Source organism: Mustela erminea, chromosome 15 (genome assembly GCF_009829155.1).
Source record: "Mustela erminea isolate mMusErm1 chromosome 15, mMusErm1.Pri, whole genome shotgun sequence".
NCBI classification, from domain to species: domain Eukaryota; kingdom Metazoa; phylum Chordata; class Mammalia; order Carnivora; family Mustelidae; genus Mustela; species Mustela erminea.
Window position 1 is genome coordinate 73232346 of NC_045628.1, and position 16173 is coordinate 73248518.

General features: G+C 37.7%; 1 protein-coding gene across 1 annotated transcript in view; it reads right to left on the reverse strand.

Annotated features, from left to right (window-relative positions):
- The window catches only part of RXFP2 (relaxin family peptide receptor 2), a 57777-nt gene that overhangs the window by 24957 nt on the left and 16647 nt on the right, over positions 1–16173 (reverse strand). The window contains exons 3-8 of the mRNA XM_032314842.1: positions 13687–13764; positions 10640–10745; positions 9723–9794; positions 2440–2511; positions 1769–1840; positions 218–289 (exon numbers count right to left, since the gene is read on the reverse strand). Coding sequence (XP_032170733.1) covers positions 218–289; positions 1769–1840; positions 2440–2511; positions 9723–9794; positions 10640–10745; positions 13687–13764 — 472 coding nt within the window. The remainder of the gene's footprint in view (positions 1–217; positions 290–1768; positions 1841–2439; positions 2512–9722; positions 9795–10639; positions 10746–13686; positions 13765–16173) is intronic.

Here is a 16173-nt window from a genome sequence, read left to right on the forward strand (position 1 = left end):
GCAATCAACCAGTAAGCTTAAATGGTCATGGTCAGCTTTCCTGACCATGAGCCATGGTCAGGGAACTGCAACAGTAACTGTGGTTAGACAAACAGGAAAGGTTTTGACTAATAAAAATGTTAGCAGGCTTGAGTTTTTTAAAGCTCTTTTTGAAAGCTAGTGTTAGATGTCATTGCAATTTATAGACAGATGTATTGAAGGGTAAATGAACACTTACAAGAAAAACAAGGACTTTAATCCAGTAAACAACTTCTGTGAAATTCTGGTTATTGGATTGTCATCTAGAATTCTGAGAAAACATATCACAAACATTTCCAACGTTAGAGACATTTATGAAATAAAACCAGGAAACAAGAAAAGGCTCATGACAATCCTGTCTCCCCCAACACCTGCTCTCCTCCTACCTGCCCGTCCATACTTGGTCCCTATCCTCTTCCTTGAAAGCCCCTCCTTCACCCTGGGTCTTTCCTCATTCCCACTACCCTCCACCCCAGTTCTTACAAGCTCTGTCCTGATTGTTTTCTCTGCCTGCATCCACCTCCCACTGGACTTCAAGACCCGAGTCACACCCTTCACCTTTGGATACTTGGGTCCAGCACAAGCTGAATTGTTAATCAGTTGACTACAGACTCAGTGAAAGCTTTGACCTACTGATTGACTGAACGAAGAGTGAGTGAGAAAAAAAAAAATTCTTAGGAAATCACAAATGGTTCTTTGGTTTCATGGGGTTTAAATGACACATTTAATAAGGTCTATACAAACAAACTCATTAGGAGCTTTGAGGGTGAACGAGCGGAAATATTCATATATTCAAATCACCATTTCTTTTTTTTTTTTTTTTTAAAGATTTTATTTATTTATTTGACAGACAGAAATCACAAGTAGGCAGAGAGACAGGCAGAGAGAGAGGAGAAAACAGGCTCTCCATGGAGCAGAGAGCTCGATGTGGGGCTCGATCCCAGGACCCTGAGATCATGACCTGAGCAGAAGGCAGAGGCCTTAAACCACTGAGTCACCCAGGTGCCCCCAAATCACCATTTCTAACCATATATGGTATTTTCCTAGAAAGAAATAGACTAAAGGGAAATATGCCTTCTTTTCTCTTGTGCCTTTGAAGCCAGGTACCCTTTCCTCTTACTCTCAGGGTTCCTTGAGGGTAAAATTTGGAGAAGGGAGTGACATTGGGCACCTACTATATGCCAGGAGCTCTCCATGTGGCCATTTATATATGCTCTGTGATTTAATCCTCAAAACATTGTTTTTAGAAAGGAACTGTGATTATAGTTTACAGATGAGAAAAAAACAGCCAGCCTCTGAAGATTAAGAAAGTTGCCTGGAACATTAAGCCTAGGACTTGTTGAAGGACTAGGACTAGTTGAAGTTCTGGCTTTTCTACTAGGCCAGACCAACCTACAGAAAATGGGCAAACTGACACATAGAGCCTTCTAACTGCCTCATGTTTATTTTTCTGAGGAAAACACAAACATCTGATGTGGGACTCCTCAGTACAGAGCTGGTGGCTAGCCTGGAAAGTAATGAAACACCACAACTTACCATATTTTCAGACCTTTCTATGAATGTTCTGGAAATCAAAAAACTCCTTAACTTGGACCTTAACCATATGAGTTGCTTGGGTAAAATGCTCCAGATTATGTGACAGAAAAATGAGTATAATAAACAAGATCCATAAACAGATGGAAACTATAAGCATTGATGTATATCATCAAGACTGATCTTTTGTTGGGGAAGGAAAAGCTGGAATACTTACAGCCAAGTTAGCTGATGCAAGTCTTTGAATACTCCGGGTCTGAGAGTTGTAATGCAGTTGTGGCTGAGATACCTATAAATAGCATGAGCAAGTCAATTAAGCAAACTCAGTACTCCATTTTAGTCATATATAATTAGAATATGAGCTGCTGCTGATGGTTATGGAGTATGGACATCTGTTTCTGAAAGCACCCAACTGGATAAGAAGAGGGGGAGAAATCAAGGAACAACTGGGAGATACAGATAACAAGCCTAATGTGTGCGACCCTGGGGCCAGGACCAGCACAATGGCCAAAAGTAATGGGTGGAATATTGTATTTTGTTAAGAGTATAAGAGTAGGTTATTTTTGCTTTTGTCGTTTTTGGTTCCATCCTTAGTAGACTAGTATTTTAAGAAAACATACAGGTAAGTTAGCGAGGGTTAGAAAAAACAAAATGCTAAAACATTGTGGAAATGACCCAAACTTGAGAAGACAAGGTTAAGGAGAGCTTTTATAGCTGGTAAAACTAGGAATCTTTTAATAATTCTTTTAGCATAATAATTAATCTAAGTACTTCGTGATAACAGTTCCTCCCACTTCGCTATAGATAAGTCAAGTCTTCAAAAATGACCATTCTACCTTTAAAACCTTCACTTAAAATTGTGCTCATAATTATAAAGAAGTTACTTACAATATTTGCAGGTTATGTAATCCAAAAAATGCTTTCCTGGATATGTGTGTAATACAATTATGCTGAAGAAATCTGGTTGGAATAAGATAGAAGAGTCATGTGATTATGGTTTAGGCTTTTTATCAAGTTGTTGAATGTGGTCTGCACTTTCTTCATCTAAAAACAGTTTGTGAAACTGGCTTATAAAGTCCCAAGTCCTACTTTTATGTTGGGCAGTAGAGGCGTTGCCCATGAGAGATGGCTGTGAACTAGCTAATTCTTCTTTCCCGCTAGCACCCATGCAGTGAGATTTCTGCCATCTCTGGTTTGCACTGCTGAGCTCATGTGTGATGAGTTTGAGGGTCGAAGTGGTTTTGTTTTGCAGTTTTCTTATTCTGACTTAAGAGAGATACGCCCCATGTGAGACCAGCCAGTCTCACTGTTGAGCTTTATTTTTTCAGGACAGGGTTCTAACTTTAATTCCCCATTTCTCTTCATTCTATTCCCATGGGAAAAGGAGAGGGCAAGTCTTATTCTTTTCTATTTTGAGATGCAGAATGAGAAGCACAAAGGGAATTAGGTGCTCAAGGTCAGGAATGGCACGAGTAGTTGAACCGGAGCTAATACATCTACTTCAGCTCACCAGGTCATGATTTACTTAACCCCTGAAGCAATTTTGCAATATAATATTCAATACTAGCACTGTTGAGAGTATCTAAGCAAATAATTTCCATTTCCTGTGCTCATTATACAATGGGAGGTTAACCTTGCATTCATATTTTCTAAAGGTATTTAGGAGCAGGAAATGTCCAGTAATAATAGTAACTAATGACTACATCGTCTTTTGAATGGCTTCCCTATCTCTTATTTTTATTTTATTTGATTCTTTAATCTTATACAACATTTTCTTGATTGTTAGAGTACTTCACTGCAAAACTATTCATAGAACATGTTCTCCTTCAGCATCTGACTGTACTCTGAATTTTGTTATAATGTAACTATTCATTCCCTAGCTAAGCTTCCCAGCTGTTGAGTCATGAAGGCATTATAGGTGTGTCAGGATGCTGAAGCTCTCAGATGTTCAGGTAGCTAGGTAAAGCGGAGATGCTGTACCCAGTTATCAGCTAATGCATCTATTACCCTAAGCGTTAAATATTGTCATTTTCTCTATGTACCGCCAAGTGGAAAATGTTGGTACTACAGAGCACAGGCATTACATCCATAGATACACAAAATATCAATTTCAATCCCACAAAGTAAACTTGAAACCCATAGAGACCTCATACCCTTCCAACCCTTCTCCCCCTCCACCATGTCTATGAAGAGATGCTTCCCATTGCAATGTAAGTTGTGCTTTTGGTTTTCAAGTTCTGCTATGAATAGAATGAATCCATATAGATCAATATCTGTTTTAGCATTTCAGAGCTCTTGAGTGATGTAATGAAAATTAATATAATGAATTATGTTAAAATAGTAAAGGAGAATAGAAAAAGAATATAATGTTATAATACAGGTATATTGAAGTTTCTCATGAAGATAAGATTTACCACCTAACTAGTACGATTTATATTTTATTCAAGATAATGAATTCAAAAGTGGAATGCACATTTTACCTACATGCTCTCAATCTTGAAGAGATGGGCAGTCATAAATTGTGAATTTGACTTTGTGCTTTCCATCTGCATGACTCACTGGACATGTATAGCCTCTCTGCCTTCCCTGATATGAGTTAAGATTCCAACTCCTTAAATAACGAAGAGCCTCTAGTCTTCTGGTTTGGCTTCAGCTTGCTGGCTCCCCACAGATAACCAGAGTCCCAAGTCCCCTGTCTCAGACGTAGGCTAGTGAATTTTAACATGATCCTGTGCTATCCCCTTTTCTCTTTGCAGAACAGAAACTTAGTGAGTATGAAGGAAAATTTGGAAACATGACAATTTGGCAAGTGGTGTCCTCTTTTTATTCAGAGATGAGATATGAGCCCATTTAATATACTTTACATTGAATGGCTTTTCTAAGAATAACTTACTGGTTCATGAATTCCTGCTGTTTCAGCTGTCAGGACTTTTCAAGCAGAAACGCCAGGAATTTATGTACCTGAAACTAAAGCAAATAAATGCTTTAATGACATGCATGTTTATAGGCTATTTTTTAATGCAACATTTTGTATTCATGAACCAGGCAGACTCCTTGAGCTACATTTTGTTGCCAATGATTGCCTTGACCTAGAACCATGTCTAAGTAGGAATTTCTAATTTATATAAGGTTTATGTTACAATAGGGAGGAGAACTGCTATTGGTTTCCACGGTAGTGGTGACAGAGTATTACATCAATGTTATAAATTATATTTTATTTCTCTGAAAGATCATCTTAAATGTCCTCCCCCCAACATTAGAAAGTCTTGATATTTTAAAAGGTTATTAAAACGAGTAATCTGATCAACAGTAAAAGCATTCAGCTAAGTTGAACAACATTTAGTCATCTGGCAATTAAAATTTCATTTTGATTTCTAAGTTTATTTTTTTGGGATGCCAAACTGACCTCAATCTACTGAATATTTAGAGCTTTCTAGACCACAGACTCACTCAAAGTAAGATTCAGTGATCTCTTAGGATATATCCCAGTGCATAGAATGATGAGCGTGATGTTGGCTGTGGGCAAGATCACAGAACAGGCTATTTCGGACACTGGCTGTGAATGCCTCAGAGAGAGAGTAAACAGGGTACTACATGAGAATCAGGGCATGTTGGGCCAACTTGATTTTTTTTCTTTGAAAAACTGATCAGTCCTAAATTCAAACAACTATGTGCCTGACCTTGCTTATAGGTCTACTAGGCATTGATCAAATGGCTTTATGATGGTTTTATGGACAAGATAAAGAACAATATACATTATTTGAAGGATGATGATGGAGGAGTCAGGAAAAAGTATTCGGCACTGTCCTCTTCAATGTTTTATGCATGATTTGGGAAAGGTGGCTCATCTAATTTTCAGATGACAGAATGCTAGAAATACATACAGCGAATACATTGAGTTTTCCAAAAAGTTCTTCACAGTCTGATAAGAAAAGCTGACTCTAACAACATGAAACTGAATTGAGATAAATTTATGGACCTACCACTAGCTCTCAAATGCCGAGTGTACAAATGCAGGATGGAGCAGCCATCCCTGAGCGGAAACAAATGTGGCATGGGATTGGGAATTTTAGAGGCATGATTGGTAGGACTTAAGGGAATGAAGTAGCCACCAAAAAGCAAATGTAAGCTTAGGGCATATAGAGTTTAGGAAGGAAGTGTTGCTAGCTTTCTCCTTCCCTGCTCTGGTTATGTCACAGTGAAAATATTGCATTTATTCTAGATACTACATGTAAGGCAAATGTAGGTGAACATATACAGATTAGTGTGACCAGAATGATGATTAGATATGAAACCGGGTCCTTTTGGGGGAGAATTCTGCTTGAAGAGACTTGTGGGTGTGCAGGGTAATAATAACCAGCTTGAAATACCAACAGTTACATGGATGGTTGATTGGGTGTATTCTGATCAGTTTCATGGCATAAGTCCTAAGAAAGATGGGAAGCTTTGCCAGTAGTATAGAGTTTTGTGACAGGACAAAATTTATTAACACTCCTTAAAATTTCTTTTCCTCGGCTTGCTCTCATTCCCTTCCTGGCTTATTTTTCTCCATGGCCCTAATCAGTATGTAATACACTAAGTATTTTTAATTTTATTATTTATCCTCCTCCCTTGTACCTTAAGCTCCATGAAGAGAGGGCTTTTTTGTAGGTGCCTGGTACCTCACAGGTATCAAGAAATATTCATTGAAAGAATGAATGAACATGTGGTTTCTTCAGCATTTACCCTCCTGTTGAATGCCACCAAGGGTTCTGGGGGTTGTCCATTCTCCGGACACCTTCTTTTGGGCATGGTTTGGGCTTTGTGACACGGGTTATTTGGGTTATTGTAATGCAGAATGGGGAAGGAGAAGACGAGAGTAAGACTGGAGGGAAGGGTGTGTCTGAGGCGAGGGCCTGGAGAAGGAGGAGAAAAGGGCCTGGGGATACTCATGAACTCATGAGCTACTTTGCGATATTTGGGTAATGTTTATGAAGAACTTGAGTTATTTTCAAATCAAAGTTTGGTTAATGGATGTTTTCATCAACAGTAACAATATTCTGAGACAGGACCATGCAACTAAGCTTCAAAGGATCACAGTCAGAGGTCTGGGTTTGAGGCCATACTCTAATAATTGTCAGCTGGCTGCCTTTGGGCAAACAACCCTTCTTCTCCAGAGTAGGTATCCTCATTCCTAAAAGGATCTCATGATGTCTGCCTCGACCTCACAGATTTTGGGGATCAAAGTCCAAGTGGGAGTTCCAAATGCCGACTTCTTTGTAAACTTTAAAAAGTGCTATATAAATAAAAAGAATTGTGTTGTACTTTGCCTATAATAGATAGTTAGTGAATATTTATTGATGATGGTCTCCTGATCTCTTTTCTCTCAGTCTCCAGGAGAATCAACCTGCCTAGAAAGCATCAAATAGCAGCTTGCATTGAGAGAGCCTCTGCTGGGTGATGATGTGGCCCCTAGGCTTTCTCATACAAAGTAGAAGTCAGTATTTACTTGGATAATTTTCCAGCTGATCTGGGCAATTAAGGTTAATCCCTATGTTATTTTGCTGGGAAAAACTGGGGCCTTAATTATCAAAAGGAGTGATTCCATATTCTTCCCCTAAGTGGGCTAGCTTATACTACGGTAAATAAGTGGTCCACAAAAGGACTTGGTCTGAGTAGCTGAAATTTAACTGTCTTTTGCTTGATCCTCTGGTGATGGCTCTGCCTTCCCAGAAGTCAATTTGTCCCCACTAAGAGGGCAAACATAGAGAAGGGAGTTCTGCATGGGGTAGGACAGTATGGATCAGTAGAACACTCAATCTGTTGCTAGAATGATTTCTTTCCATCTCTAGTTTCTGGTTATTATAAAATAAATACTGCATCGGGCATCAGAAGATAGGGGCTCTAATTCTGGCTCTTCCACTTCCTAGTTGTAGATCCTAGTTAAATCATTTAACCATTGCAGACTTTAGTTGCCTCCTGAATAACAAGATTTAATTAAAAATTCATAAACTTTCTATGACTCTAGATCATAGAATTGAAAAAGGTACCCTACAGCATGAGCCTTTCCCCCCTTCCTTTCTGCTATTGTATTTTTCCTCCCTTGAGCATTATCCTGGCAGTTGCAAGCACAATATGGATTCATAGAATGAACATGTGATTCTAAGGAATTCCAGTAACATTAGCAGCAGTATAGTGAGGATTTCCTCTCTGGAGGAATCTGGAAACCCAGAGAACGTGCACAGCCACTCCATGGTGATGATGTCAACATGACCACATGCTCCAGGATGGTATTTATAGAGATGTGAGATGATATTTACAAAGGCTGTAATCAAACGCAGGCATGATTATCTCTGTTCATATAAGATTCTACCTCACTCATGGACTTCCTTCAGTGACTTCTTTTCCTATATGAGAAAATCTGTACCTAAATTCATGAACAGGGGCGCCTGGATGGCTCAGTGGGTTAAAGCCTCTGCCTTTGGCTCAGGTCAGGATCCTAGGGTCCTTGGATGGAGCCCCATATTGGGCTCTCTGCTCACAAGGGAGCCTGTTTTCCTCCTCTCTCTCTCTGCCTGCCTCTCTGCCTACTTGTGATCTCTGTCAAATAAATAAATAAAATCTTTAAACAAACAAAAAAAATTCATGAACAGCATAGAATTGTTGATGGCATTTTAAACCAAATACGTCTGTCCAGTATCATCCAAAGATCAGATTATTTTTATTCTTTTTAACATATTTCACATTTCTAGAAACTTTCTACACTGAAGGATAAAACAATATGATTGTACTGCCAAGGGACCTTACAACATTACCTTGTTATTTTTTTTTAAGATTTTATTTATTTATTTGACAAACAGATCACAAGTAGGCAGAGAGGCAGGCAGAGGGGGCGGGGAAGCAGGCTCCCCACTGAGCAGAGAGCCCGATGTGGGGCTCGATCCCAGGACCCTGAGATCATGACCTGAGCCCAAGGCAGTGGCTTAACCCACTGAGCCACCCAGGTGCCCCTACCTTGTTAATTTTTAAATCTAGTGTAACAATCATCTTGGCAAGTATAAAAACTTGATCTCTTCATTATTCCAGACTGACGGGGCTCAGAGGAACTGATATACAGTAAGCAAATTCATGAGCATTTGAATATTCTCAATTTCTTTATTTAAATAGGAGGTATCCAATTTCACCAATAGAAATGTTCTTATATCCTATCCAAGATAACTGCCCAAATACTTCAGTATGAATAATTTGGGAAGTTAATGCACTCATCATAACATCGCTTGGTGAGCAAGGAATCAAAGCAAAGGTAATCTCCATCAAAAGATAGTTCATGCTAGTTATGGTGGAAATTAACAATCCAACCCTGTCCTCCAGAATAGACTTCTCTAGGGAGTATATCTCCCAGATCCTGGTTTTCTTTCTTGGAAGATAGCATCTTGATACTTTGTTTCTCGCTGACTACGATTTCTTCATTGCTGACTGTGCTGTATTTATTAACATTTTCTTTTCTCAGATATGCTAATATCACTGATTTCACTAAGATTGTGTTTTGTTCATATTATCCTAGGAGATAGGCTATATTCTTTCATTATGTATTCTAAATGATCTGAACATTCTGGTGTATACTAACATTCCTCTTTAAAAAGTGCATCAAGTGCCTCTGAATCTACAATATCATTTTCCAAATGATCTTGGAAATTCATATGGAACTATGTGTTTTCTTATGGAGATGCCTGATCTCAACTCCAATTTAATTTTCTAAAAATAGTTTAAATAAAATCAATTCAGCTACTTTAAATTATGAAATGGAAAGATAATATGCTAGTTTTCAAAGCTTAATTTACTAATATTAATTACATTTGGAAAAATAAATTACCTGATAAAGCTTATCAAGTTTATATTTCATTTTAAAAATAAAAGGCAGGGGTGCCTGGGTGGCTCAGTGGGTTAGAGCCTCTGCTTTCGGCTCAGGTCATGATCCTCGGGTCCTGGGATCGAGCCCTGCATCGGGCTCTCTGCTTGGCAGGGAGCCTGCTTCCCTCTCTCTCTGTCTGCCTCTCTGCCTACTTGTGATCTCTGTCTTTCAAATAAATAAAAATAAAATCTTTAAAAAAATAAAAATAAAAAGATAAAAGGCATCTTAAATAAAACATCAAAAGGATTTCTTCATAAAAGCACTATTAATAGCTACTTACATCTGTTTAAGTTCTGTGTATTTGATGAAAACTTTATCTGGAAGACTGTGAATTTTGTTTTTCTTAAGAGACCTAAAATAACAGTTAAAGCAGACTTCATTATGGGTATAATGGGGAACCAAAGTTATCCCTAGAAAGTGCATGCTTGAAAACAGGATATTTAATGATACTCCATGCAACTTAACACACATCTGAAAATGACTGTAGTAACTGAAAATTTCCTCACATGAGAATAAGAAGTCCATAAAACAAAATTAAAGCAGTTTGCAAACATTTGACAAGTCTGGCCAGTTAGTATCATAGACTAGAATGTCTATTGTGATTTAACATCTTTACTCTCTGGGTAATTTAACAAAATACAACAAACAGAACCACCACCACCACCACCAACAACAACAAAAACAACAGATAATCCTAACCAAATCAAACTTGCTCAAATTATAACATGACTGTAAATTCTGAGACTCTCAGAACATTTTTACAAAGTACAGGAAAACTTCCACAGTGATAACACAGCTAGCTTCATAGACCTTTTATATCTTTGCAAACTTGGACAGTTATCACTATTTAAAACAAGAGAAAATAAGCTAGTGGTTTTCTTTTTTATTTCCATCTTTAGTTGTACAGTATTGGCATTTTGGTAAAAACAAGAGATCAGAAAGTAACTGAAATGAACACTCCAGACCACAGACATTTGTGAGCTAAATGATATCCAGGCAATCTAACACTCTTTAAAACCTGTTTTCTCTGGAGAAGAAGCGTGAGGAATTCTCTGATGGCTGGTGGTTTAAAGGGAGCTTCTATTATTTTGCTAGTATACAAGTAACATAAAACAGAACAAGGGGAGGTTAGATTAGACTACATGGTTTTCATATGACTTTATAGGCAAATATCAGCATGTTGTGAATTCTACTCACAGTAATGTCGTATTGTTGGAAATCCTTGGCACAGACTTTAAGCCGACATTTACACATTCCAATTCAGTTCCTTTGCAGTCACAGGGTTGTGGATACTGATTTAGAACTAGGGGGCAAAAGAGTAGTATTTCACTGGGGAAAAAATACTTTTCTTTAATTATGACCTTATCTCTAATAAATGATATTGTTCTCTCTTCATTGAATGTATAACATTTACACCTTCAGGGCACTAATATGGGCCCATAATAAAAGCAAGTAAGAATTCTCACCTAGTCAAATACAGGCTAATGTGATGTTTCATCTCAGTTCTAGCTTCCAGTGGTCATTTCAGAGGCACTTAGCAAGTGATTAGAAAGAAACCACAGAAAGGTTTAAATGGCAAAAAAGTGTATAGTGAAGCAAGATTAAGTTCTCCTCGATGAAAAACATTATTATGATGGAGTAAATCTGTAATGGGTATAATTGTGTCAGTTTAATTGAATTGCATGACACAAAGAGGTTGCTCAACAAATGCTTGTTGATTAAAATTAAATTTCATTCTTTTTCCCCTTTCAAACTTCTGGAGCTGGTAAAAAAGAGATGCAGTTTCTGCGAGACCCTCCATTGTGCCTTATTAAAATCGACCAAGTTAGATCCCCTCTTACTGTGGTTCTTTGTTTTTCATTCCTATAAAGATATAGTGGAAGACAAAAATTGTAGAGAAGCTATAAGGCTGAGAGAACCAAAGATCCATCTATCTGAAACATTCTGAAGGGAAAAAAAAAAAACCAACTTCTGAATTTACTGTGAAGAAGCTTACATAGTTATTAAGATAATGTCATATAAAGGAGTGAGAAATCCAAGGAGAAACCGGGCCAAGTTGTCCCATAGGACAGATAATCACACTGTGTGTGTGTGTGTGTGTGTGTGTGTGTGTGTATGTGTGTGTGAGAGAGAGAGAGAGAGAGACAGAGACAGAGACAGAGGAGTGATATTTATGGAGCACTTGATTTTGCCTCTGATCCTATGAGTAACTCTTTTGATGGGAGCTAAGAAAATGAGGATTATTTTCCAATTTTTATATTTGCTATTATGTATTTAAATCTTTATAAGTTCTTTCTAATTGCTCTGCTTCCTTTAAATCACTTTATCCAAACTTTAAAAAATCAGTTTCACTGAATTTTGGTAAATTCAACAAACGTTTATTGAGTACTTGCTTAATTCGAAAGATGTATTCTAGTGTATAAAATTCTGGATTCTATGTTGTTTATAAGTTTATGCTAATTAGCTCAACTTCTTAAAGCTGAGTTCAGAATGTTTACTTCAATGTTTATTGACATTAAAAATAGTGGTTATTATTAGATGGAAAACCTAGTGTTTGAAACTTTTATTTCCTAATAAAAAAATCCAATGTAGTCAAGCTGGGCCTGTTGTCTAAACCAGCAATGTGAGCATAGATCCCTCACCTGTAAGTCAGTGATACCCATAAACTCTGGATTCTTCTTTATAAATGCTTCTTACATCTCTCTCTATCTCACTTTTCTCACTGACATTTTCTGGGCTCAGATTCTGAGTATTAGTCTGAAGTATTATAGGAAACATAATGATTAGTATCTCTTTCACCATACTTTCTCCTCAGCCTTGGCAAGGTTGACATTTGGGGAAGCTCATTCTCCACTGTGAGGGGCTGTCCGTACATTAGAGGATGTTCAACAGCATCCTTGTCCTCTACACACTAGATGCCAGTAGCAAACACCAAGCTGTGACAACCGAAATGTCTCCAGACAATTGTCAAATGTTCTCTGGGGGCAAAAGTTGCCCAGGGCTGAGGACTGCTGTTCTATCCCATTCTCTATAATTCTGTCTCACACACGCCCCTTATCATGTGCTTCTGCCTATTCATTAAAAGAAAATAAGCCCACAATTTTGGTGATTGCCCAAAATTGTGTACAGCAGTGATCTGCACAATAGGATGCATACAAAGTGACCTATTGTGGTTCAGGAAGAAAATACTAGAACTTTCAGTTATATTTATTTTTAAACTTTTAATTTATCATTTTTATATTTGATCCTCCTGTGATGTATATGAAAGCATATAGTAAGTGGTGATTATAAACTGGTTGTTACAAAGTGTATAATATAGTGTTAATATAGTGTTTAGTGTAGGTGCATTATATATACATAATATTATACATACATAATTGTACATGCACCTTCATAATTATGCCTATATATACATTATATGCATGTATGTAACATAGGTATGTATAAAGACATGATTTTATGTACAGGGTAGAGGCCAATGTCTAAAGTGTGCACCCAAAACCTTTTATGGGCTGGCCTCATCTTCTAGGTCTAGCTCCAGCTCCTCTGCCCCATGCACTCAGAACCACTGGGAAAGACATCGTGATCTTTACACCTTCCTACCCCAGTGTTTTGCAGATCTTGCTTCCCAGCTTGTCCTGTTACCTCCACTCATTCCTTCATCCAGGGACTTCTATGTCCATCTCAATGTCATCTTCTCTGAGAATCTTTCCCCACCCCTAACACAGTCTTCATTTCTTCCAATGGGCTTTTTACATTCCCTTGTGCAAACATCATTCCTGCAGTTTAACACTACGTTGTACCTTCCCTGCTTCCATGAGGATTTGTCTTTCTTGCTGCAGTATGAACTATTTGCGAGTTGCAGCCACATCTTATTTATCATTGTACACTCAGTCCTTAACATAAGGACTGGAAAGTAGTTGGTGCTCAATATCTTTATTGAAACACTTTCTTCAGTAAAGGGAAAAAGATCTTTATTATTTGTCATAATTATTGAACATCTATATATTCTGGTAATCATAGGCTAATACATCAAATAAACATGAATAAAGCACGCTGTTTTCTTCCATCTCTCAGTCCCATGGCAGACAACAGCAGACAACAGAGCAGCTGACCAGTGAAACACATTGAACTGAAATTGAAATTCCAGAGGGAATTTAATCACACTCCCCATATGAATCCATGCACCGCAAATCATGTTGCTCACAAAGCTGATACTGAGTCTTTGAATCAATACCACTTACAGCACTCCTGTGTTAATGCCACATTATTAGCATTTCCATGGACTGTGCCAAATATAGTCGCCCATCCACTAGTGTCTCCTGCGAAATGGTGATGAATATGTGTCAGTTATTCTATAATTCAAATATCAAATTACAAAACAAAAGTATAAGAAATTGATAATGAAATCAGTTAAAATCAGTTTAAGTAATTGAATGATAACATAGATGGTAAGGGAGAAAAAGCTAGGCCAACATTTGGAGTTTTCCCCTTTTTTGAGGTTACAAATATTTCAAATGTGTGTATTGAAAAATATGGAATGGAAATAGATGACTATTTTACATATATATCCATCTTGAAAAATGTTACTTGTTTCTAATGCTGACAGTTTAAATGTTTCATCTTTAATTTTGAAACCCTCAGAAGAAAATACAATCTGAATTGTTTTGTCATCTGCATATTGCTGCATATGTATATGTAGTTACGTACTTGATAGGTTTAATGACTAATAATAAAATATGTGTCACCTGACCTTCTTAATAAAGCAAAAGCAAAGTGCCTTTTAATTAAGACCATCTGTTTCTATGGAGTGAAATCATATTTTCTCAATGTGTCCGAGGACACAACATGCTTATTTGCCAAATTCCTTTCTCCTTTTCTGCAAGAAAATTCTACTCTTTTTAAAAGAGAAGACTGGTTCTGAAATATCATTTCTTCAGTATTTGCTATTAAAATGGTAAGATACATATTATAATACACCATACTAAAGTTCATACAAATAGAAGGGTAAATTTAAATAGTTTTCCACAGGTCCCCTTTGATGCCTGAAACCTTTAACTCGTTTCTATTTTTTTTTTATTAATACCCACAATGGTTTTTCAAATGATTCTATTTGATGCCTTCACACAAATTATTTTTATTTGCATTCAGAACACCCTCATGAGGTAGATAAACATGCAGGGTGTCTGATTCCCATGCAGTGGAGAGGGAATGCCAAACATTTGACTGACTCCTATTGGCATCCTGACAGCTGCCCTCATCACTGAGCAGTGTTTGAGCACCTATGATATACTCTATTGTCTTAGGCTCTGGAGACACCAAAACAAATAAGACACAAAGAAGAACTCTTCTCAAAAAGTTCATGTCTCGTGAAAGAAGTACAGTGAAGAGACAAGGCAGCCCTTAGTATGACCATACAGGTATAGCAGGATGCCGTGGAAACAGAGAGAAAAAATGCTTATCTTAGATCGGTGGGAGAGCTTCAGGGTAGGGAAGAGGGGCCAGGGAAGTCAAGTGTCTCAGGTGAAAAGGGGACGTGAACTGCATCCCAAAGAGGAGCATGAATGATCCACAGAAGGTGAGGATGGTAGGTTCCATGAGTGGGAAGCATGCATGAATACTCGAGGGCAGGAAAGCAGATTCTAGAGACAGACACCTGGCTTTTCTGGACGATGTTGTCTCACTTTGATTGCTAGTTGGGCAATTCCAAGGAAGGGCAGTTCTGTGTGGTAGAAAACACACAGGATTTTTTAAATTGCGGAGATCTGGGTTCTAGTGTTTACTCGCTCATTAGCTCAGTAACTAGACATGTCAACTTCTTCAAGTAAAAATATACTTCTTCAAGTAAAAATAGTATTATATTAGACAATATATACATTCCCAACATACAGATCTGAAATGGCCTGTAGGACTTCTGGTGATCTGGCCTCTGTCACCTCCTCACCCACTATATCCTTGTTCACTCTGCTCAAGCCATACTGGCTTTTCTGTCCCACAAACATATTTTCTTATTTCACTGAGCCTCAGGGCCTTTGCACTTGCTCTTTTTTTGGTCTGAAACTATGTTTCTCTACAATTTTTCATGGTTTGGCTCTCAATTCAAATGCTATCATCTCAGAGAGGTTTTCTCTGATTGCATCTATTCTATCATTTTGTTTTCTATTCTTTGTGGCACTTACCACTCTCTGAAATATTTATTATTTAAATAAATATTAATATTTAAATACATTTCATTTATTTATGTACGGGTTTATTGTCCTCCTTGTTCACATTGCCCATGTGAACTCCTTGAGGGTAAGACCTCCTCTCCCTTAAGCCTGCTCTGGTTGGGTGAGTTGAACAGCCCCTGGCACATAGTGGGGACTCAATATAGATCTGTTCAATAAATCCATTCTCTAGACAGAGTCCATTCACACTTTATGAAAGGTATTCTTGTAGCTGAACCAAATTACCGAGCCAAAAAGAGGTAGTCATAAGAAGACATTTAAAATTAGAATATGGGCATCCAAGTAGATTTCAAAATATGACTTCAATTTTTATCAATTTTATATTTCTGATTTAAGCAACTTCTACCTGTGAAAATTCTGGTCATCTCACAAATAAATTTGGGGCGCAATTATTTGTGTTACAGTAGGATTCCCTGGAGAATACCAAATCATCTCTTTCCTTTCAGGACAATTATTATTTGGTCCACGCACACTCTGAGGGCATTCACAAGGGGAGGTGGGCAT